Source organism: Bubalus kerabau, chromosome 3 (assembly GCF_029407905.1).
Source record: "Bubalus kerabau isolate K-KA32 ecotype Philippines breed swamp buffalo chromosome 3, PCC_UOA_SB_1v2, whole genome shotgun sequence".
NCBI lineage: Eukaryota > Metazoa > Chordata > Mammalia > Artiodactyla > Bovidae > Bubalus > Bubalus kerabau.
In genome coordinates, this window is record NC_073626.1 from 10946868 (window position 1) to 10971712 (window position 24845).

At 42.2% G+C, this 24845-nt stretch overlaps 1 protein-coding gene across 4 annotated transcripts in view; it reads right to left on the reverse strand.

Moving 5' to 3' along the window:
• The window catches only part of DTNBP1 (dystrobrevin binding protein 1), a 109906-nt gene that overhangs the window by 34572 nt on the left and 50489 nt on the right, over positions 1-24845 (reverse strand). For all 4 annotated transcript variants that reach the window (XM_055570675.1, XM_055570673.1, XM_055570672.1 and 1 more), the window contains exon 7: positions 11764-11786. In XM_055570675.1, the coding sequence (XP_055426650.1) occupies positions 11764-11786 (23 nt within the window). The remainder of the gene's footprint in view (positions 1-11763; positions 11787-24845) is intronic.

The window sequence follows — 24845 nt, forward strand, 5'->3', positions numbered from 1 at the left end:
AAAAATTAATTACTTCTACGACAAAAAACTGATGCTTACTTCACGCTATACATCAATATAAGTTCCAGATTTGTTAGAGTAAAATCAGCAAATGATAATGAAGCTAGAATAAAAACCAGAAGAGATTACAAGTTAACATTTATTTCTTTGGTTGGGAGAGAACTATTTAGGCATAAAAACAATGGAGGATGTCATTTTTAAATACCTGTCTGAATACATAAAAATATGAAACTTCCATGTGTAAGAAAAAAGCAAACGGAATTAAAAGGCAAATAACCAAGCTGAGATTTTAAATATCTGTAATACAAAAAAATAATAATAATAAATAAATAAATAAATATCTGTAATACATATGTCAACAATTTAATATCCTTAGTATATAACAGCCTCACTCAAGATCATTAAGGACACCAAAATCCCACCTGAAAGTGGCCAGAAGCATTCACCAGAACAATTCACCAGCATCTATTTCTGTTCATGTCATGAGCACATCTCTCCAAGGAAAGCCATGGCTGACTTTCCTTGGTGACTAGATGGCTGTCCTGTAGGGTTCAGCCAGCCACTTGATTGGCCCTGGAAATCCATAAAAATCATTACCCATGGACCAGTCTTCCAAGAAAGTGCTAACTCCATCACCTGCCAAAACAGTTTAAACAGCAGAGCTACAAGACCCTATAGGTTATTTTCCAGCACAAACCTTCAAAAAACTAAGAGAAAATCATGAGGCTTCATATGAATTCAACAGATAAACTCTCTTTTTGAGCCTGACAGGTAAAATCTTCACTTACCTCTTCTTTCGTGGTGCTGGAGTTTAGTTTTACTGGAATCTAGTTTTTCTGAAAGGTGTAATTTTTGCTGTCAAATTTATACAGTGTTCCAGCAAAAAGGTAATGAAACAGAACGGCTGTATTTATTCATGATACCAAACACACATGATATACAACGGAAAGTTGTCCTGATACATTTCTAAAAAGACTCTATTGCTATAATTATTGTTTACAGAAGAGTGCTATATACTAATTATAAGAAACTGCAGAAAGGTAACACTTAAGCACCACAACCCTGATCAAGACTCTACATTTTTGCAGTTTAATATCTACCCAAGCTGTTAGAATTACAACCCTCTACAATATAAAGTGTCATCTTTGAGAGTTCTAGGTCATGCCACAGTGTAACATCTTATGACAGTTACTAGAATAAAGAATCAACTAGGTCTTAAAAATAAACTGACTTAGAGACAAAATCAACAGGCAGGACATGAATATTTCTGTACCCTAGGATACAGACACTAACTTTACTAAAATACTAAGCTACATAATATGAACCATCTTTTTAATACACTAACACATATTGACATGTGGAAAAAAAGGAAGCAGGTTAAAAAAAAAAAACTAGCCAACATTCACCAAGAAGTCAAGATTTTCAGGGAGTAATTTCTTAAAGAATTTAAAAAAATAAATGTAATACCAGATTATATCTACATTCAAATATTTACTCACAACCACCATGTCAAGACAGTGTAACTGAGGGAAGAGGAGAAAGTGTCATTTGTCATATATTACTGATAAATACTTTTAAAAATAAGCCTTAAGGTTCTTACTCTATTCTTACCAGTTTATTCCTCAACACTTAACAAATAATTACCGAGAATGCGGTAACATCTCCCTCGGGTTAGAGTTTCATGAATGCTCCAGCGTTAGAATGAATTCCTGAGCTATGATTTTGCTTTGATTAATGTGTCTACCCTGAGCTTAAAGAGTCTGCCACACTATATGCAAGATAGACTTAAGAAAGGGAGAAGGAAGTTACCTTTTAATTCAAGTTCAACTTTAACATGTAATCTCAGAAACAGAAAAATCACAATAGAGTAAGAAAAAGCTCAGACGACGTGTATTTCTTTCATTTTTTTCCTTTAGAAACAAGTGGGATCCATCTGACAGAGAATGATATATAACATGTCATAACATGTGCCACCTTAAAGGCATAATATAGAGTTTTAAAAAATGCAATAATTAAAAATTATTCCTCAGTAATCTCCATGGGTAGAATAACAAATTACTCAACTGAAAAAAAAAAAAAAAAAGCTACCAGTTTATTTTTAAGGTATAATTTTTGCAGTAAATTCCACAAACTTAATATCCTTACATGTGCTATTTATTAAAATAAAATATCACAAAACCATTGCCCACACATGACAGGAAACACCAAAGTTCTGTAAAATTAGGAAAATAACATAGAAGTTTTAATCTGTATGAAGCATTATTACCTTTTCAAAACCCATTTGGAAAATCAGCCATTTTAGCTGAACCCAACACAGCAGCACAGAAGGAACTTTAACTTCACATCGTGGTTGGCTACGGCTCACATGTTTAACTACTTCTTGGAAAATGCACATGCCGGCAGCAAGAGATGCTGAGTTAGTTTTACAGAGCTGTACATCAGAAACGGGACTCATTACTCTAATGACTGGCATTGTTCCCCTGGCATTTTATATTTATCTTTCAATTATAAAGGTGCTGCCTCATAAAGACGACTGGTGAATTTCACCAGATGGGGATAAGACACAAAATTATAAGAGCAAAGTCCCAGATTGCCAAGAAACATTTTTCACTTGTTTTAGGTATTAATTTATAGTGACTATCACTTCTTTGTAATATAAAGAAACAAATAATGCTTTCATTAACATGTTACTGGTTAGGGGTTCAAATCGAGTTGAAATTTTATTTCTGCTTTTTATTGCTGTATCTATCACCTGCACACCATGCAAACACTGCAACATACCCAAGCACGGAGGTAAAAATTTTAAAGAAAAGCAGTGAAGGAAAAAAACATCAAGTAAAGTTCCACCTACAGGGATTCCTCTGACTATTTTCGGTGACTCCTGGAGATGACATGGATGTGGGCACTGAGCAAGTAGAACTGAGCAGAAGCTCAGGCTGGTCAAGTGAAACCTCCAGTTTACCAGGCAGCTCCCCTGCTGTGCATCTTCTGGGAGTAGAACAAAGGAAGCGAGGCTGGAGCCAGAAGCAGGTTTTTCCAAAGAAATTCTATTAAGCCTGTTTTCTGCTGATGACTTCTGCAGACACGTATCAGAATCTACTGCCTCTATAAAAGCCAAATGCAAGCTCTGAGGGCTCTGGTGTGCAAAGATGTATGCACGGATCTGGGGCCATACCAAGTGCTCCTCAAAAGGTAGGGGAGAGGCTGAAAACACTAAACCCATCTGAGTCCATCACAGAGACACAAAGATGCCTCAAAACAACATTCGAAACGAGAGAAGAAGCCCAGCTCTCTGCAAGCAGTAAGATAAAGACGAAGAATACAGCTTGCCTCCCAACACAAAGGTATCTTTAAACTCCCCCCAATTCACTTTCAGCACAGCTTTAGCCTAAAGGTTCCTTCAAATTCAGCCACACTAACTGGTAGCTTGGAATGTGCTATGTATTTTTAATAAGTATCTTAAATCCTCACAATTCCCATAGTTACAGATACTTGTCGACAGTCTTTTCCTGTTTCGAAGTCGTGTGCTCTGAACCCCCTCGTGTGGTCCTCTGTGCATCACAGCTTCACAGTCAGCCACTCTCTGTGCCCTCAGCCCCTCCCTGTCTGCAGCCTCTTTTCTCCCCTCTTTTCATACAAAGGCACTCAAGTTTCTCAGAAATCAATAAACCCTCCTCCCCCCCAGCCTCTCCTCTCTTCTCTCCTCCTCTAAGCCTGTGATTTCGAAAGCCCCGCTCTACTCCCCCATTCACTCAAATGTTTAGTCAGTGCCAACGTGCCAGGCACCCGGGTCACACGGGGAACACGACAGAACCTCCTGCTGGCCCCCTGTCCTCCGCCAGCTGGGTTCCCCTCCCAGCCCACACGGGAACCCCCGTGTTGCTGAAATCGCTCCCAGGACCATCACCAGTGAACTTTAGTTGACAGATCACATGCCCCTTCTCAGACCATCTTCCCTTCTGTCCTCTCTATAACAACGTGACACTGCTTGGCGCTCCCTGAGACACGCCCCGAGACACGCATCCCCACCTCTGCAGCTGACTGTACTCAGCCCCTGTCAAAAGGAGCTAGCTCTCTTCTTACGCCTGTCGGGTGAATTCTAGCGCTTCCTAGACTTCCACCCCCGTCACCTTTGTTTTCTTCTGCCTGGTCTCACCGCGCAACTGCACCCAGACCCAAGGCTCCCCACCCACCGCCCCCCAGGTCAGCCTGCTCCCAGTCCCAGCTCACGGCTCTCTCCTGACATGCAGCAACCCACTGGACACTTCTATCTGTAATGGCATCTCAGACTTAATATGCTCAAGACTGAATTCACTCAGCAAGAATAAAATATTTATGAGTAAATTTAACAAAAGAAGCGAGACTTTGCACATTGAAAATAACAGAACACAGCTCAGGAAAATCAAAGCTACAAACACATGAAGATGCATCCATGTTCATGGATTGGAAGACACAATATTATGAAGATAGTAATTCTCCCCTAACTGAACTAGAAATTCAAAACAATCCCTATCAAAATCCCAGCAAACTTCTTTTTTTTTTTTTTTGGTAGAAACAGACAAAATGATCCTAAAATTTGTACAGAAATGCAAAGGACTCAAAATAGCCAAAATGATTTTGTAAAAGAACAAAATTCGAAGATTTATACTTCCCAATTTCAAAACTTATTACAAAAGCTACAATAATCCAGGCAGTGTGGTACTGACAATAAGAAAACTGAGAGTCCAGAAATATCCTCTTCTTTACATTTATGGCCACTGGTTTCCTGCGACAGCGCCCAAGTAGTTCAGTGGAATGGGGGGGAATCTTTTCAAAAAATAGTTCAGAGACAATTGGATACATGTGAAAAACAAAAGCAAACAAACTTAGACTTTTACATCACACAAAAACTGACTCAGAATGGATCATAGACCTAGACATAACAGTCAACGATGTCAAGTGTTGACAAGGGTGAGGAGAAACCACAACCCCTAGACAGCTGGTGGGAACGTAACCGGTACTACCGCTGCAGAGAACAGCTTGGCAGTTTCTTTAAAAGTTAAGTATAATCTTATCATAGGGCTTCCCTGGTGGATAAGACAGTAAAGAATCTGCTTGCAATGCAAGAGACCTGGGTTCCATCCCTGGATCGGGAAGATCCCCTGGAGAATGGAATGGCAACCCACTCCAGTATTCTTGCCTCGAAAATCCCCATGGACAGAGAAGCCTGGTGGGCTACAGACCATGGGGTCACAAAGAATCTGACATGACTGAGCACAACACAACCGTATCATATGATCCAGAAATTCCAGTCTTAGTTATATACCCAAGAAAAGTGAAAAGATACGTCTACACACAGACTTGCATATGAAAGTCTATAGCAGCATTATTCACAACCGTTCCAAACTGGAGACAATCCAAATGTCCATAAACCAGTGAAAGGATAAACGAATTGCAATAAATTCATACAATGGGATATTAATTCAGCAATAAAAAGAACTGTCTACTGATATATGCTACAACATGGATGAACTCCAAAAATTTAACATGACTGAAAGAATCCAGAAGCAAAAATACAACACATCGCATGACTGCATTCGTATGAAAGGTCCAGAAAAGGAAAGTCTATGGAGACAGAAACTGATTAATGACTGCCTGGGGCTGGGAATGCAGAGGGGCAGAAAGGAATGGTGACGGGTGATGAAAATGTTCTAAAACTGTGTTCTGATGATGGCTGCACAATTCTATAAACTTACTAAAACTCACTGAATCGTACACTTAAAAATGAATGCAATTTGTGATATGAAAGTCAAATCTCAATAAAACATTTTAAAAAGCATTTCTCTATCAGATATCAAAAAGTTCTGCACTTTTGTGGGGTTACTGGGAACTTCCTTGCATTAATAAACTATTAATTATTATCATTGATCAACTGATACTGTACCTCCTCCTCCCAAAACCGACAGAATCCACTATGGTTCCCTCCCAAATCTGCTCTTCTGCCTGTATTACATTTCCTGGTAAAAGAAAAATCCACCCACATGTCCTAGCCAGAATTCCAGTCATCCTAGACTTCCCACTAGAGTGATGAAATTCTTGATTCTTCAATCTGGGCCTTTCTCTCCATTCCACCACTGCCTTCATTCAAGTGTATGTAGTAGTTTCTCAACTAACCCTTCTTGCTCTAGACCTGCTCTTTTCCAATCTGTCTTCAGAAAACCTATGATCCCAGAAAACCTGCTCTATAATGCAGACTGCCTCCTGTTATCCTAAACTGAACCTTCTGGTTCTCCCATCCCTACCTCGTCTCTCTCAGCTACAACAGAGACTGCTGAGCAGTCTTGCCATGAACAAAAGCGTTTAACATGCACCCCCAAATATGTATATTTATATAACATATACATCAATACCTGTTCTAGTTTATTATAGAAGATGCACAAAAATTGAATTATAAAAAGATGACATAAAAAAAGAAATAGAAGTTCCAGTTTTCTTCTCCACCGCTACTGACATTACTCTGGATACTCATGGGCCTCTTTGGAGACCACTAAGCTAAGTCGCTTCAGTCGTGTCCGACTCGGTGTGACCCCATAGACGGCAGCCCACCAGGCTCCCCCGTCCCTGGGATTCTCCAGGCAAGAACACTGGAGTGGGTTGCCATTTCCTTCTCCAATGCATGAAAGTGAAAAGGGAAAGTGAAGTCGCTCAGTTGTGTCCGACTCTTAGTGACCCCATGGACTGTAGCCCACCAGGCTCCTCCATCCATGGGATTTTCCAGGCAGGAGTACTGGAGTGGGGTGCCGTTGCCTTCTCCGTGGAGACCACTAGTCCAAAGGAAAAAGCCAAAGCTCCTCTGTGTGGCATACAAGCTGTGCGGCATGTGTGCCCTGCCCACGTCTCAACTTCACCCCTCACTACTGTACCCACACACCAGATGCTTCAGCGCTAACTAATTGTGGTCTCCTCATTGAACAAGAAGTTAAATTTTAACTTGTGCTCTTGAAATAAGATAAATGTCCCTGCATCTTCGCAGTTGTTCTTTCCTCTTCCTGGAATGTCCTTATTACCTGTTTCTGCCAGGTCAGCACTCAAGTGCCTCTCTCTAAAAGACTGAGTACTCCCACCATAGTGTGCTTATTTCTATTTTAATATTTTTGTCATTGTATTAAAATCATATATTTGCCTTTCTATCCTAGAAGCTTTGCCACTGTGTTTTAGCCCCTTGAGGACAGAGGACAGTGGTATTACCCAACCTGGGTCTCCATTGCCTGCTGCTGCTGCTGCTAAGTCACTTCAGTTGTGTCCGACTCTGTGCGACCCCATAGACGGCAGTTCACCAGGCTCCCCCGTCCCTGGGATTGTCCAGGCAAGAACACTGGAGTGGGTTGCCATTTTATTGCCAAATGGCAGCAAAAGAGTTCTGCCTTACGTGTTAAGCTAACTCTTGAATTGACCCAACATGTTCTACCCAAGTTTTCCATCTATCACATCTAAATTCATGACCTGCTGTGGCTACTAAGCCACTGGTATGGGTAATTCATATCTGAGTCACCCAAATAAGTGTGACTCCTCATGGCCTCAGAATTCCCCAAGTCAGATGACATTGTCATTTTATGCCTTCTTTTTCACTCAAATTTAGCCATGATCATCACTGGGAACTGCTCTATCTCAACGATGTCAAACTGAAATTCTTTATTTGACCACAAGAAGTGTGGTCAACCACATACTCAACCACCCAAGTGTTTTCCATCTTTAAGGGGAACACCATCCCCAGTACCTCGTATCTTGCTTATTTTACTGGTCTCTTCAGGCCTCTCCTTTCTGGCCTGAATTCCATGGCCAATCATTTTAATCATGATCTTATTAGCACCCAAGATTACTGTGCTCTGCTGACCCATCGTATATGCTCTTTAATTCCCAGCTTTGTGTTAACCAAAGCATTGTTTGTTTTGGTTTATATTTCTACTTCTGAGCCTAGCCTTGCAAGTTCAGACAATCTGTCCTTCCACAGATTCTTTCTCCCCTATGACCTGCCATCCTTTCCTTCTCTGAAGTCTCCGAAAAAGAGATATCCCTGGATCCTCTCCAAGGACAACCTATCTGGGTATTTTTTCTCCATCTTCTCTAGATCTTAATCAAGTCCTTAACGTCTTCAACTTCACCTTCTTCCCTGACCTTGACCCTGATTCTATCTCGCGTGACCTTTTCATTTCTTTCCTAAATGTCTCACATGCTTCTGATTTGCAATCTGGAGTCTCCCTTTACAAAGAGCTCTGTCAGGTCACCACTCATCTATTCACTGTTAACTCCAGTGGGATTCCCCATTCTGCTCAACCTTCCTACGTTACTTCCAGCACTGATGAGCACTTCTCCTTTAAGCCTTCTCCTCTCTCGACCTTCCTGTCACAGAGCTGTCTTGGGCAGTTTTGATGAGCGTTCTGGCCCTGTATCCTTCATTGGCTTTGCTTCCCAGAACAAAGCCTTAAGTGGGATCACACTCTCTCGGCTGGTCTTAGCTGCCTCTCCCCGCATTCTCTGGTGACCCACTCACTGTGACAGCGAAGGCCACTAAATCCTGGCACGTTTTCACACCCTCCGTCCGTCCCATTTCTGACATGGCCAGGCAGTGCTACAGTAGAGAGGAGATTACAGTAGATGTCCTCTTAGATAACACAGCTGGATCCCGTGCTGCTCATTTAATTTTTAATAAAGCAGTTAACATAGGAAATCATTAAAAACACACACATGCAAGGGCTTCCCTGGTGGGCCAGGGGACATTGGTTCGGTCCCTGGTCTGGGAAAATCCCAGAGGCTGTCGGGCAACTGCTGAGCCCGAGCATCCTAGAGGCCGAGCTCTGCAACCAGAGAAACCACCGCGATGAGAAGCCCGCGCAGGACGACACGACGGCAGCCCGCACTCGCTGCCACGGGAGACAGCCTGGGCACAGCAGCGACGAGCCAGAGCAGCCAAGACAAAGGCTTTTTAAAAACACAGATACAGACACTCTAACTTCAAATATAACCATACTTTTTTCTGAGTTCTTTGACTATAGGTCCACTGGTTGAAAAAAATCTTTGTATAAGCCACCTATTCAGCACTGGATAAAAGTTCCAGTGTATTTTTAAAAGCAGAAAGGGAATTTAAGATGTGAGAAACAATTTGTGTATGGACTCTTTCAGAATTTTTATTATTTTCCCCCAAGTCTTTTTTAATTTCTAATTTAACATTTTACAGTAATTTTTTAAAAAGCTATTTACCTGTATCAGGTCTTCCAAAGCAGTCAACTTAATTTTCTTAAAAACAGTTCTCCTTAAAACAGAGGTTTCATGATTTTATTTGGTATTTAATTAAACTGTGTATTAAATGTTGATATTTAATTAAACTGCATATTAAATCCTGGAGAGAGTGTGGAGAAAAGATCCCCACTGTTGGTGGGAACGTAAATTGGTATAACCACTATGGAAAATAGTATGGAGGTTCCTTGAAAAAATAAAATAAAACTACTATATGATCCAGCAATCCCATTCCTGGGCATATATCTGGAGAAAACTAATGTAAAAATATACGTGCATCCCAATTTATTTACTCTACGTGTAGTTATAATAATGGGATTCCTTCTCACTGAAAATTAAAAAATTAAGACTTTAAAGATCTTACCCTTTTCATATTGTATAATATTCAAGTGACTAACACTAAAGAGTTTAAAGAAAGGCAATACTGGAGAGAAAAGAGAAAACCTTCTTGCTGTCAGTATTAAAAAAACAAAACAAATAATGAACCGTTTCAATAATACTGTAGAGATGTGCTAGATATATCTTAAGTGCAAGATAAAGATGAACTCATTAACCTCAATGGAGTACAGAAGGAAGAATCCAGAACTCAGTGGATCACACTGATCTATGTCACTAACCTTGAGGGTTACTAATTTTGCCCTGAAACGTTAGTTCTTCCCCAACTTAGCAAAAAGCTTCTAAATATAACTACAACTTGAATAAAACAATTGGAGGAAGTAATATTTTTTGTTTTCCTGAAATGTATAAAGGAAAAACAAAGGCAAAAGCAATGTTCAAAAAATAACAAATTATTATATCTTTGAACGAATTCTCTTCTTCAGTAATGTCTTGGAAGACTAGTTATATTTTTTTATTGCAAGCTACACATGCTTTTGAAGTATTAGCAAAACACTCAAGAGGAAATATTTTTTAATGAATATTAGTTCTTTAAAAAACTAGATTATGATACAATAATCCATTTAGGGTTTGTTCTAATTGAGAGCTTTAACTGGCCTGTGGGTTGGATGTGCTGTTAAATGTTGTACATAATTAGGGATATATGTAAAAACAAGATATTTCAGCATGAATTGAATTATTCTATCAGGTAATACATAACACTATCTATCCTCTTGCAAACTGCTGGTCTCCTCTTTTTCTGGAATACTGTCACACAAAAAGAAAAAAAAAAAAGCCTCAATACTGAGATGCAAGCAAAGCTGACATGTTGCATAATCTGGGTCTCTGCCTTGTCTTTTAATATTAACTTCATTTTTTTTCTTCCCCCAATACAGTATAAGAAGACGCTAGTAGACTAAAAGAAAGGAGGAGAGAGAAAATAACACCTTATGGGGATTTCAGATCTTATTTTAAACCAGTGATGAAAAATAATGTACATGAGTTGTGGTTCACAAATTGATTAAGAATAATGATAACCATGATAATACATCAGATCATGACCATTTAACATCGCCCTTAACAAACTGGCGAACTAAATCATTCAGTATAACTTCAGCCAAACAGAAACCCAGCCAAGTCAAGTCGGTTTAATAACAGATGTAGCAGGAGTAAGCCTTTATACCTTTTATCTCAAGTATTAGTTGTTTTCTCTAAAACATCCAAACATATCACACAGATAAACAATTCAACTGTAAATAATGTTCTGGAAAATCTTGTTCTGGAAAAAATGTTCTGTAAAAAATGTTCTGGAAAATCTTTAACCAGTAACTCAAAAAGTCAATACCAGTTTATAAATGAAACATAATAAACAACAATTCAGTCTTCTCAGTTACTGAAATTCTCTGAGAATAGAAATTTCACTACTCAACCTCTAAAGCATAATTGAAAAGTGGCAAGCTGGAAGGGCTTTGAGCTTCTGAAAGTCTGTGGTTTTCCCTATTTTTCATGAGTGTTTCCAAGAGTCAGCACGACCAAGAATTATTTCTCGTGCTCACTTGCAAAAGTTCCCTAAAATTAAAAAGCAATGCTAGGCACTTTTAGTGTCTCAGAATATAGCTCAGCAAAGCTCACGATTTTACAGATAAGCTTGAAAAAGGTAGAGAGACTCATCCAAAGTTACGAGACGGTGGCTGAGCAGGCCCAGCACTGAACACCTCGCAGGCGGTTCGGGCGACTCTGGGTTGCCTGCAGGGCCACCTCTATCACCATCACCTCTCCGTGAGGCCCAGACTCTCTCTACACAACAGAAACCAGAATCTTCTCCAACTGTGATTCTCGGCAACCTCTAAGTCAGCATTATGTCATCCTAACATACTATTTATGATGCCACTAGCAGAAACTCTCACTTGGTGCATGTGTTACAGCTGAAAAAGAATATCAAAACCACCGTGATTAAATACATTGATAAAACAGTATTAAGCAAACTTGCATTTTCTGATGTAAACTGATTTAAAGAAAAAGGAATGCATTCTTTCATTATCATCATCAAGAGAAAACATCTGACATCAATTAACTCTCATCTACTTTCAAGTGAAGAATTAAACACAAAATTACCTTTGAAGGTTTCAAGTTCCTTCCTGTAGGAAAAACAAAGAAAACATACATTTATTAATCTACTCCCAATGGAAACTGCTCTTCGATTATAATAAAATATTAAGTACCTTAATTGCTGAGAGTGGTATTTCTAGATGCTCAAATAGAGTCCCTTACTCTTTGAAATTACCAATACAGTTAGCCTAAAGCTACTATTCTCAGTTTTTCTGCTATTACTCTACTAATAGTTCAAAAAAGTTCTACCAAAATTTAAACTATTAAAACACTGAAACACTTAAACAAAACAAAAAAACATAGAGCATTTTAATGCCAGCCATGAACCATCTAATATATTTAACTACCAGTTTATAAAAGCAACTTACTTTTCCCTTCATGGATAAATAATAGAGTTTTTAAAAATCTTTAATTAAAAATCGTTCAAAAGAGGAGCAGTTATTTCCTTTTCTAAATGAAAGGGAAATCATATATCAAAGGGCTGAAGTCCACAGACCATCCTGTCACAAAAGGGCCAAGCCTCCGGGAAACCCTCTGGTGTGTGATTTTGTGTCAGTCAGGAATGCTGAAACACAAAGTCTCCTAGGAGACGTACATCCAGGGAAGATAGATGAACAGTCGTAAAACATTTTTGACAAAGAAGTCAAAAGCAAGTTTTTTTCAGGTTTTCCTTAATAATTTTATGATTATATTTTTCTCAGTATCAGTACTAATTAAAAGTAATTTTAAGGAGGCAAATTTATTTGTAAAGGCTTATCCCACTTAAAATATGAGATGTTTGTCTTTTATTTGCATGAGGGGTTTAACTAAAAATCTAGAACTATTCTGGATTTTCAAATCAGAATTCCTCATTGCTAATTACAATACCGCTCATGTTCCAAAACAGTTGACTACCATGACCAGCTGGCCAGGGAGGACTGGCAAGCTGCCCACTGAAAAGCCAGTGTTCTTAAAACAGCCAAGTGGAGGTTCTTAAATCACGTGGTCGTATCACTCTTTTTTTTTTTTCCCTAAAAATACTAACTCATGATAACATTACTCTAGCATCAGAGTTCATTAACTAAGGAATAAAAAAAGTTACTTTCAATCCTGTCTTTAAAATGGGTGAAATCATTTCCCTTGGGCCAATAGCCCAGCTTCATTCTTAAAAGATTAGGTAGAAAGTAAACCTGCCTGAAACCTATTTTACATTCCAGTAATGGGATGAAGATGCCTGGAGAAGGAAGTGGCACCCCACTCTAGTATTCTTGCCTGGGAAACCCCAGGGACGAGGAGTTTGGCGGGCTACGGTCCATGGGGTCGCAAGAGTCGGACATGACTTAGCGACTGAACAACAACAAACGGGATGAAAGCTGAAAAGGCCTGAGAGAAAGGCAGCATGCGCCGAAGTCAGCATCCTAAGGGGGCGCCTTCATGTATGCCTCCAGATGCCCTCGTGAGCCATTCTCCACGGCCACCGAGGGGTGGGCAGGGTGACAGAACACTTGGTTCAGTATTCCTTCTTCTTCTTTTTTTTTTTTAAATATTTGCCTGTGCCAGTCTTAGTTGCAGCATGGGAACTCTTAGATGTGGCCTGTGGAATCTAGTTCCCTGACCAGGGATCAAACCTGGGCTCCCTGCATTAGGAATGCCAAGGCTTAGCCACTGGACTACCAGGGAAGTTCCTCAGTTCAGTATTCTAAACAGTAATTCTCTTTTCTCTGATTACAGTCTTCAGAGAGCCTCTGCTTTCCTTCTTTTGGAACCCAAAACAGTGAAATTTCAAAAAGGCACCTCCTGTTTTAAAAAAAGGTGAAACTGGGAAGAATGATTTCACAGTCTTCCCTTACTGCTACCCCAAATAACAACCATGGAGCCAAGAATCCAGTGTCTGTGTTAGTAATGAGTCAGTGAAGTCAAAGTCACTCAGTCATGTCCAACTCTTTGTGACCCCATGGACTACACAGTCCATGGAATTCTCCAGGCCAGAATACTGGAGTGGGTAGCCTTTCCCTTCGCCAGGGGATCTTCGCAACCCAGGGATCGAACCCAGGTCTCCCGCATTGCAGGTGGATTCTTTACCAGCTGAGCCACAAGGGAAGCCCAGTAATGAGTCATTGCCCGATTAAGAGCTTTCATTGGAGTTACTGTGCCCACCTTCCAACCTGCTGGCTGCCTCATCAAAACAATGGGAAGTTGCTACGAGAAAAGAGTAAAGGTGAGCAGGGTGCCTCTTTCTAGGCCCTTATTTACAGAATATCCTGACCCATGGCAATTCAAGAAACTTCCAAGAGAGTTTCTTTCAGAAAGTAAGAGAGTCCTGTACCCAATTCCTTAATCAAGAAGACAGTGGAGATTGGGGTGGTACAGGTGGTACAGGACTGTGGTTTAAGGTAAAGATCACTATGATGGAAGAATTTTATAAGTTTAAAGACCTGATAAAGAAAAGCAATAGCCCTGAAAGTCTTGAAGTGTCGTAATTTTTAGGACAGCCTCCATAATGCCAGCGGAGAAGGCAATGGCACCCCACTCCAGTACTCCTGCCTGGAAAATCCCATGGATGGAGGAGCCTGGTGGGCTGCAGTTCATGGGGTCGCTAAGAGTCGGACACGACTGAGCGACTTCACTTTCACTTTTCACTTTCATGCATTGGAGAAGGAAATGGCAACCCACTCCAGTGTTCTTGCCTGGAGAATCCCAGGGACGGGGGAGCCTGGTGGGCTGCCATCTACGGGGTCACACAGAGTTGGACACGACTGAAGCGACTTAGCAGCCATAATGCCAGAGGCAACAGCATCCAGGAGTACAGAAGGTATGAGAAGGGAGGGAAGACAGTCAGGGTCAAAGTGAAGGTGTGGAAGCTGAATGGTGTAGGTTATCTTCAGGAAAGAGCAAGCCCGTCGGGACAGCAGGCTGAATGAAGAGAAAGTGGTGGGAGACGAGGTTGAAGAGGCAGAGGCTTCTGAGTGCCCGGCTAAAAGGATATGCTTTTATTTTTAGCAGGAGAGTATCACAAGCAAAGCCATGCTTCAGGAAGAATGTTCTAGTTGTGACGGATAGACGCACTGACAGCGGGGAAGAATGAAGCAGGGAGCACTTAAGAAACTATTAGAGGAGTTTGAGGAAGATCTCATTAGTGCCTGGAAGGAGCAAGTGCAGTCGCAACAGCAACAAAGCATGCTCAGTCGCTCAGTCGTATTCAGCTCTTTTGCGACCCCATTGAATGTAGCCCACCAGGCTCCTCTATCAGATTCTCCATGCAAGAATACTGGAGTGGGGTGCCATTTCCTCCTCCAGGGGCAATGAAGGGAGGGGGTCCAATTTGAAAACGCTGGGGAGAAGAGTCAACAGACCATGGCAATTGACCCATGGGAAGAAGTATATAACCAGGAGGCTTCCTGTCTGCATCACTGGAAGGAAAGGGAATTCATCAGCAGAAAACAGGAAGAGGAACAGATTTTGGAGGGCAGTGCGTAAGTTCCATTTGGAACATAATGAAATAATCTGGGAGCTTGGAAACCTAAGGCTGGAGATGCTGAGCCATGACTCCCAACCCTTGTAACCCACTCAAAGACTTAGCTCCCCCACTTCCCACTCAGTCCGGAATCCACTCCAGCGTGGCTTCCAGACCCCAGCTGTGCACAACGAGACCACCGACAACCACCCTGCTGCCAAAGGCGATGTTCGCTCTCACTTTTCATCCAAATCCCTCAGCAGCAATTGACTCCGCTGGCAATTCCTTGAGAGCATTTTCTCGAGTTTTCCTCCTCCTCTCCCAGTTCCTTTTGCTACTTCTCCGCCCCTTCCAGACCACAAGATGCCTGAGCTTTGCCAGCTTGGTCCCGGCCCCCTTCTTAACTTACTTGCTCTCACAAGGCAATTCATCCAGCTCTGTGGCCTTAAATGCCATCCACAGGCTCTCAATTTATACTTCCTGTCTTGATCTCTACTTGGAGCTCTAGACTCATACGCAACTGCCTATCTGAGAGTACTGCTTGGAAGTGAAGCAGGCGTCCCAGCAACACTTGCAAAAGAGCCTGTTCTTCCTACAGTCTCCCCCACCTCCACTCAGGCCATCACCACACTTCTCAAGCCTTGGTTGATCCATCTCCCTCCTTCGCCACATCCAATCCACCAACACAACCTGTTAACGCTATCTCAAAACATGTCCCGAATCCATCCAGTTCTGTCCATCACTACTACTGTCATGATAAATATCATGAAAAGGGACTTCCTTTTCCAGGAGATAAATACTCATTTTCTTATACTGAATGCAACCTCTGAGTTTGATCATTCATTCAACAACAAAAAAATGTATTGATGTATTGTGCCTTAGACACTAGCAATGTTAGGAATAGCAGCAGGAATAATGCTAGGGTTGAGTTATATACGCTCCACAACCTCAAGGAAATTTAGTGAGGGATACAGAAGTAAAGCAACAGTCAGAAGTTGATGTCATAGATTAGCACTCTGCTAATGCCAGCCACGCTGAGGATTCTCTAGGAATACAGAGGAGGGGGTGACACACACCGAGGACCAACGGGAAAGGCTTCCTGGAGAAGCCAGGACTGAACTGAGTCTCGAGGGAAAGTGTAAGTGAGGAGGACAGGTAACACTGATGAGAACACGGCAGATACTTTCCTCTTGACCATTAATGTCACCTTTTCAGCTCACCAAGTGAAAAGGCACAGGTGAGCAGAAGTTTTAAGTTCTGGTCACTCTCTAAACTCTATCAGAAATGGTTAATGGTAATAATCAATGTAAAACAGTATCCAAGTCTTTTCCATGAAGACGTCCATCACACCCACATGGCCTACCTCCCCTCCTACAGGGCTCACGTCCGTCAGCGCTGTAACACTGGTACACTGCCCTGTAACGCCATGATTTCCACACAGGTGTCATCCCTATGGGGCTGCCCAGGCGGCACTAGTGGTAAAGAACCCGCCTGCCAACGCAAGAGACGTAAGAGATGCGGCTTCCATCCCTGGGTCGGGAAGATCCCTTGGAGGAGGGCATGGCAACCCACTCCAGTATTCTTGCCTGGAGAATCCCATGGACAGAGGAGCCTGGAAGGTTCTAGACCGTAGGGTCATACAGAGTCAGACACAACTGAAATGACTTAGCACACACGCCATCTCTACAATCACAGTGCCAAAATCCTGAAGTGCAAAGATTATGTGTCGTCTGCCCTGACCATATGTGTGCACAGGGTCACACACGACATACACTCAGCAAGTCAGGTTACCAAGAACTCTGGCTGCAGAAGGACTAAACATACCTGCTTCTTAAAAGAAGCCCTTATTCTAACTAGGGAGGAATTTATTCTTTATTAAAAAATAAAAGCTTGGCCACGTAGTAATTCATCTGATATGATAACAACTTGTTTGCCTTTTGCAATTTCAAAACTCTGAGTCTCTTCATTTCCAAAGTTTAATAATATTTGCAGAAGATCAATTAAGTAGGAAGAATTGAAATGCCTCCCTTTAGGTTTTTACTATATTTTAATTTTTACTCAGTTCAGCAAATGCTATCACAAAATTTAGCATGACAAACCCTGAAACTAAAACATTCAACAAATAACACTAGACTCAAAATCTAATAATATTTCCAAAGGGTGAAGCTGCTATTTCATCATTTTATCCGCAGGGGTTGAGTTATGAGGGCAGAATAAAAACAAAAAAAAGCATCACATTAACAAATAAATCCATGGAATGTTGCAAGAAGCATATTAAATCTGTGCGTGTATAGAAGTCAACTAAATCAGACCCACAGATGCAAACAGATTGGAGCCCTGGATAAATGTCTCCACAAACACAATCATCTCAGAGATGGAAGAATACTTTCTTTAAACACTAAACTGCTTCCCCAGGACAAACCCGTGTCAAAAACCTAACACAATGATTCTAGATGGCAAAATACCATTCAAAATATAAGGTGCAAGATCAATTCTAACCTTTTTTCCACATTTTAAAATATTTAGGGGCATTTTTTTTGTACTGACCAGCAATACTTTTTGTATTAAACACAGTAGAAGAGTTCCCTTTGCTATGACTGAGGGCTAGGAAAGATCTTACCAGACCTCTCTCCTGAAAGACCAGCTACTATCCACTCTTATCTAATCTTTTAAGCATTCTGCAGTCCTGAAGATGTGTACCCTTACTGGCTTGGTGAGTTTGTGGCTAAGAGGGTAGAAGTTGGATAAAGTTCTTGGGCCTCCCTTGTCACTCAGATGGTAAAGAATCCGCCTACAATGCAGGAGATCTGGGTTCGATCCCTGGGTTGGGAAGCTCCCCTAGAGAAGGGAAGGGCTACCCACTCCAGTATTCTGGCCTGGAGAATTCCATGGACTGTACAGTCCATGGGGTCGCAAAGAGCTGGACACGACTGAGTGACTTTCATTCTCAAGGGCGAGAAGAGCTGGCCCACGTGCTTGAGGTAATTTTCTCAAAACATTTAGAAGCCCTGTTGTCATTTGCTCCTTACACAGATCCTACGGAGGGGGTACGTTACAGAATAAGACATCTTTATTACACAGAATGAGAGGAAGCAATAACCAATAACAGAACCACAGCATCTACAATGGCAGCAGAGAAGAAAACTTAGGGTGCGAGTGTTAGAGACAGCTTCCAGAGACCAGGCAAATAAGGACTGGTTTGTCAATGGGCACAGTTACCTAAAGAGTTAAGAAGAGAAATACAGGTTAAATATTTAAAGTGCATCATGGATTTGGCCTCCATGGAAGTCTTAATATGACACAACCTGTAGACCACCTTTCTCTGGCAACCTCAGTTGAACTCTGGTGTGTCGTGCATCTTGTCCATTCACAAGCAACCTGTTAGAATGATCTACCTTGTTGACTACTAGCTATTTTTGTAGTTCTAGAAACATTCTTGCTGGGATACAATTAATCTATTTGGAAACAGCTTGATCTCTTTGATGCTTGCTTTTATGATTAGTTAAGCAGGTCTGGAACGGGGCTCCGTCAAAGGCCAACTGTTGAGGGAAGCTTTCCCGAGGAATTTCCCCAGGAATTCTCAGTCTCTGGCTGACGGGCACTGCTAACTAATCCTACTGGGTGCGGTCCCCTCCTCCTCCTCCTCCCTGGGTTGTTTGCTCATGTGAATGACCGGTCCCCTGCTGAACTTTCCGGGGAGCCCTCTGCAGATTCTCGGTATTCCTGCTCTCTGGTTCTGAGCCCTGTAAACTCCAGCTGTCTTGGGTTTCCAGACGCTCAGCTCCACTCTTCAACTCAGAGGGCCTGCCAGACTCTACCTGGTTTTCCTTCCTGCACGCAGCCTGGAAACTCTGCTGGCAGAATGCTGGAGCCACCATGGGGCTTGTCTCCTACTGACCAAGGATCTCTTCTCCTCTCTGCCCAGTGTAAAGTGTCCCAATGAGTGTTATTTCATTTACTGTGTCTGGTTTTTGGCTGGGTCAGGGGGAGAGTCAGTCTGCTTCCATGTTCTTCCACCTGGGGAGGACCCTTTACATAGAAGCCCTGCCTGAGGGGACACTGCTCATGTTTCCCAGTCAGCACCCAAACCACCCTCCACACAGAACCTCAGGGGCTACTTAGTTGCTGCCTTCCTGCCCGTCTCCACCAGACCTCCTCTTCTGGTTCCAGTCACCTTCACCTTGGAGAATGCCCCTAGCTCCTCCTTGTCCTATTCTCAGCAAAGCCAGGCCTGTGGCAAGTCTGCCCAGCACAATCCCCTCAACTCTCTGAAATGTCATTTCTTGAAGCTCAGGAGTTTGGTGGGTTATTCTCTAGAATGTAAGCCGGTCAAATACTACTAAAGACATGCCATAACATCTCAAATCTATCATTCTTTGCCCTAAAGACTTTTCTAAACTTAGTCTGCATAATTTCAGATGTGCAAATGACACCACCCTTATGGCAGAAAATGAAGAGGAACTAAAGAGCCTCTTTTCTAAACTTAGTCTGCATAACCTCAGATATACAGATGACACCACCCTTATGGCAGAAAGTGAAGAGGAACTAAAGAGCCTCTTGAGGAAAGTGAAAGAGCAAAGTGAAAAAGCTGGCTTAAAATTCAACATTCAAAAAACTAAGATCATGGCATCCAGTCCCATCACTTCATGACAAATAGATGGGGAAACAATGGAAACAGTGACAGACTTTATTTTCTTGGGCTCCAAAATCTCTGCAGATGATGACTGCAGCCATGAAATTAAAAGATACTTGTTCCTTGGAAGACAAGCTGACAAACCTATACAGTGTATTAAAAAGCAGAGACATCACTTTGCTGACAAAAGTCCAGCTAGTCAAAGCTATGGTTTTTCTCAGTAGTCATGTATGAATGTGAGAGCTGGATCATAAAGAAGGCTGAGCATTGAAGAACTGATGCATTTAAACTGTGGTGTCAGAGAAGACTCTTGAGAGTTCCTTGGACTGAGGAGATCAAACCAGTCAATCCTAAAGGAAATAAACCCTGAATATTCATTGAAAGGACTGATGCTGAAGCTTCCATACTTTGGCCATCTGATGCCAAGAGCCAACTCATCGGAAAAAACCCTGATGCTGGGGAAGATTGAAAGCAAGAGGAGAAGGGAACGACAGAGGATGAGAAGGTTGGATGGCATCACTGACTCAATGGACATGAGTTTGAGCAAGCTCCAGGTGATGGTGAAGGACAGGAAAGCCTGGCGTGCTGCAGTCCATGGGGTTGCAAAGAGTCAGACAGGACTGAGGGACTAAAAAACAACAGCAACAAAACTTAGTCTACAGTCCACATCAACAGCAACAACAACACAAACACAAAGAAGAGCACAGTTCCTTAGCTTTAGCTTTAATACATAAAGCAAAAGGAACAATGACTCTTTCAGAATATGCCTGAGCGCTAAAATCATATCAACCGAAGCCGTGCCCCCCACTCACAAGAGACAGTTTATAAAGGATGACAATTAAGTTTCAAAGCCTAAATGAATTAGTGAAAAATGCTTCTAGAGTTCAGTATGCCCCAAAGCAGATTTCAAGTCCAATGGAAGGCTGTGTTAAAATCATGAGTCATTTATAATTAAGCTAACTTACTAAAATCACACTGTTCTTTAAGATGCAGGTATTTTCAGAGAAATTCTGATGGTATGCTACAAACTGAAGGGGAAAACAAAGGATCTAGAACTCTGGAAGTAAAATATATTTTAATTAGATCACTAGCTTATATATGATTTTAATGTCATTATTATGAAAGAATCTCAACAATCATTCTAAGGAATATTATGGTGGTACTGAAAAGATCACAAACTTAGGGAGGTCTGAATTCTACCTTTCCATTTAGCACCTCTTCTTCACTCTCCTCTTCTCACTCTCCTTCACTCACCGGCAGCCCCTCTGCAGGGGAGGGTGTCCTCTCCATCCCCGTGCGCTTGCCTCCTTACTCAGGCCTCAGTCCTGACGTGTCCTCCTGGAAGGGCCCTCCCTCCCCACCACTGTCACATTACCCTGCTTTATTTTCTTCAGTACAATTGTCTGAAATTACCCTTTTTAAAAATCATGTACACATTTACCATCTATTTCTCCCCACATCCGTGACTACAAATGCAAATGTTACTCGCTCAGTCGTGTCTAACTCTTTCCGACTGCATGGACTGTAGCTCACTAGGCTCCTCTGTCCACAGAATTCTCCAGGCAAGAATACTGGAGTGGGTAGCCATTCTCTTCTCCAGGAGATCGAACCCAGGTCTCCTGCATTACAGGCAGATTCTTTACCATCTGAGCCACCTGGGAAGTCAAATGCAAGCTGACCTCCACATCTCAAGTCCATTTCTCTCACTGCTAGCTTAGACAAACCCATGGAAATGGTCTTATGTTCTTTATTTTGGCTCATATAATCAATATTAATGCTTCTTAGTTGATGAAAAATACATTTCCTATTGGTTATGAAAACCTACACAAGGCATCCAGCAGTTACACTTATAATGGCTAACCCATCTTCTGAACCATCTGACGGCCCAACTACTGGTACCAGTGCTTGTCTCTGCCTACAGCCATGGTTTATCCACTCTCTGATGTCTATTCCTGCCCATAAAAGCAATCAGTCATACTAATGTCACTTTATATGCAAAAGAGTTATTACAAAAGCTATTTATGGGTATTTCCCCCCACAACTACACAGTCGCTTATATGTCATGTTCATTAGACAACCAGCTAAAATAGGATGTCCTCCTTCCATGCAGAAACACTTAGGGCAATGCAGGCGTGTGCTCAGTCCTGTCCGACTCTTTGAGACCCCATGGACGGTAAGCCCCCAGGCTCCTCTGTCCATGGGATTCTCCAGGCAAGAACACTGGAGTGGCAGCCATTTCCTTCTCCAGGGGATCTTCCCAACCCAGGACTGAAGCCACATTTCCACTGTGTCTCCTGCACTGTGGGCAGATTCTTTACCACTGAGCCACCAGGGAAGTCCACTTAGGGTAAACCACCGATTCAAATGTTTTTCAAGGGTGGATGCACCCCAGGAGTGTTCTAAAGCTCTTTCCCTCTGCCCACACTGAGAATCTGCCATGTAAGCCACATAACTGTTGGGATGGGTCACATTCGTCCTTTCACAGGAGGCAGGAATTTATCCTCTGTGCCGAGAATGCTTATCAAATACATGATGAAATGTCATATATCCACTCTCAACTACAGATGCACTAACACCTGGGATGGATTCCATTTGTTCCAATGCAACAGTCAGAGACCGACCTGGCCTTAACCTGGCCCCAAGGCAGTTACATGAGTTCATGTACTAATGATTCAGCCTCTGTCCCAACTCCCACAGCTGCCGCCCGCCCAGTCCCAGTCCCTGATGGGAGCGGGGTGGTTACATGAGTTCATGTACTAATGATTCAGCCTCTGTCCCAACTCCCACAGCTGCTGCCCGCCCAGTCCCAGTCCCCGGTGGGGGAGGGGTGAGACACAGCACTGGAGGTGAAGGAGACATTACCTTTCAGTCCCCTGCTCTCTCCACCCTCATCGAGTTGTCCGACCCAGATTTTCTGGAAAGCTATGTAGTGGGCGAACACTGTAATGCCCTCACATCATATGTGATGTGTGAAGTCTCTCAGTCGTGTCCGACTGTTTGCAACCCCATGAACTATAGCCTACCACGCTCCTCCGTCCACGGGATTTTTCCAGACAAGAGTACTGGAGTGGGTTGCCATTTCCTTCTCCAGAGGATCTTCCCGACCCAGGGATCGAACCTGGGTCTCCTGAATTGTAGGCAGACGCTTTACCATCTGAGCCATCAGGGAAGTCACATCATATAGCCAACCCTTATATTACATGTTATCTCCTCCAGAGCCAGAAAAGAAAAATCACTAGTTTAGTTTGTAGGGCTGCTTGTTAAAGAGGAAGGAGGTTTATTTCTAAGAGACTCTTCCCTTGTGGACCACAGATGTTTAATTTGGAGTTTTGGAAAAATTTTTCAATGGTATACTATAGGATACCAACTCACGGAATTTTAATATATATTACACACAAACTGGTTCTGTAAGCAAGTAAGTTGTGAAGTGGTGAGTCAAACATATTTCTCTATCATAAGAATTCTCAGAACCCTTAATACACTGACATGTACTACGTGTAATACATTACCATGTGTGCGTGTACTACAAAGTTAAATGAGGCAAATACAGGGTAAAGTGTTTCTGCAACTTATTTGATCGTGGACTGTTTTATCAGAGGCTATGTTTTCAGTCCTCTGTTCCTGCAAAATACATCAGGAAGTGCTGCAGCTAACAAAAAACAAAAAAATTATGTTTATCAAAACAGTACCCGTATATTCCTTAAGTCAAATAGTACCCACAAGGGTTCATGATGAAGCAGATTAGTGCCTCACTCAGTGCTCCCCATCTTTCTGTCCTTTTTTTTTTTTTTTAAACCACATCAGGCAGCATGCAAGGTCTTAGTTTCTAGCTGCTGCTGCCGCCGCCAAATCACTTCAGTCTTGTCCGACTCTGTGCAACCCCATAGACGGCAGCCCACCAGGCTCCCCCGTCCCTGGGATTCTCCAGGCAAGAACACTAGAGTGGGTTGCCATTTCCTTCTTCAATGCATGAAAGTGAAAAGTGAAAGTGAAGTCGCTCAGTCGTGTCCGACTCATAGCGTCCCCATGGACTGCAGCCTAACTTGCTCCTCCCTCCATGGGATTTTCCAGGCAAGAGTCCTGGAGTGGGATGCCATTGCCTTCTCCGTTAGTTCCAGACCAGGGATCAAACTGACGCCCCCTGCACTGGAAGAGCAGACTCTCAACCACTGGACTATAAGGGAAGTCCCTGTCCTGCTTTTTTGAAAGCAGCTACAGTCAGTTCTTCCAGTATTTACCTTCATTTTTTCTAAAGAACATGTCAACACTGATATTTATTCATTTTTTCCCATTTTAAATATTGCTTACTGATTTCCTGCTGTGGAAGCTGAGGATTAGCTTCCTTCAACCCCTCCCATCCCTCCACACAAACATGCCTCCACTGCATCTTCCCAATAACCTACAATTCTGGCTTGAATCCATATGCCACATTTAATTATTATCAGAATATATATATATGTATAAAATCTATAACTGAGCCATGTATTATATCATTTCTTTTCTTGTAAAACTGCATTTTCTTAGTGTTAATAGTCGCCTTATTTGCTTAGTTTTTTAGAAAACATTCCTATCACTAATACACAATCAAACTCTCCAATCAGAGCTTATAAACCCAGCTCAACATGCTCAAGCACACTAGACAGTCTCCCCTGGAAAACACTGCTCCTGGAATCCTCTGGGGGATCTTCCTGCTTCTGTCTGGGCTGCTCTCCAGACCCACTGAAGCTTTTCTTCACCATCATCCGAGGAATTCTGTTTCTCTCGAACTGGACAGATCCGCTAAGAGCAGCTCATCTCTCTTCCACACTCCGTCTTCCTTCTTACTGGTTTATTCCCTCATTTGTAGAGCATATCCTCCAGCCACTTCCTGATAAAGTTTGCACATGAGCTAAACTGGAGCCCCTTGTATGCCTGGAAGTTACTATTTCTTCACACTGGCTGACACTTTGGCTAAGTAAATAAAATGAAAGGGAAAGTTGCTCAATCGTATCTAACTCCTTGCGACCCCATGGACTATACAGT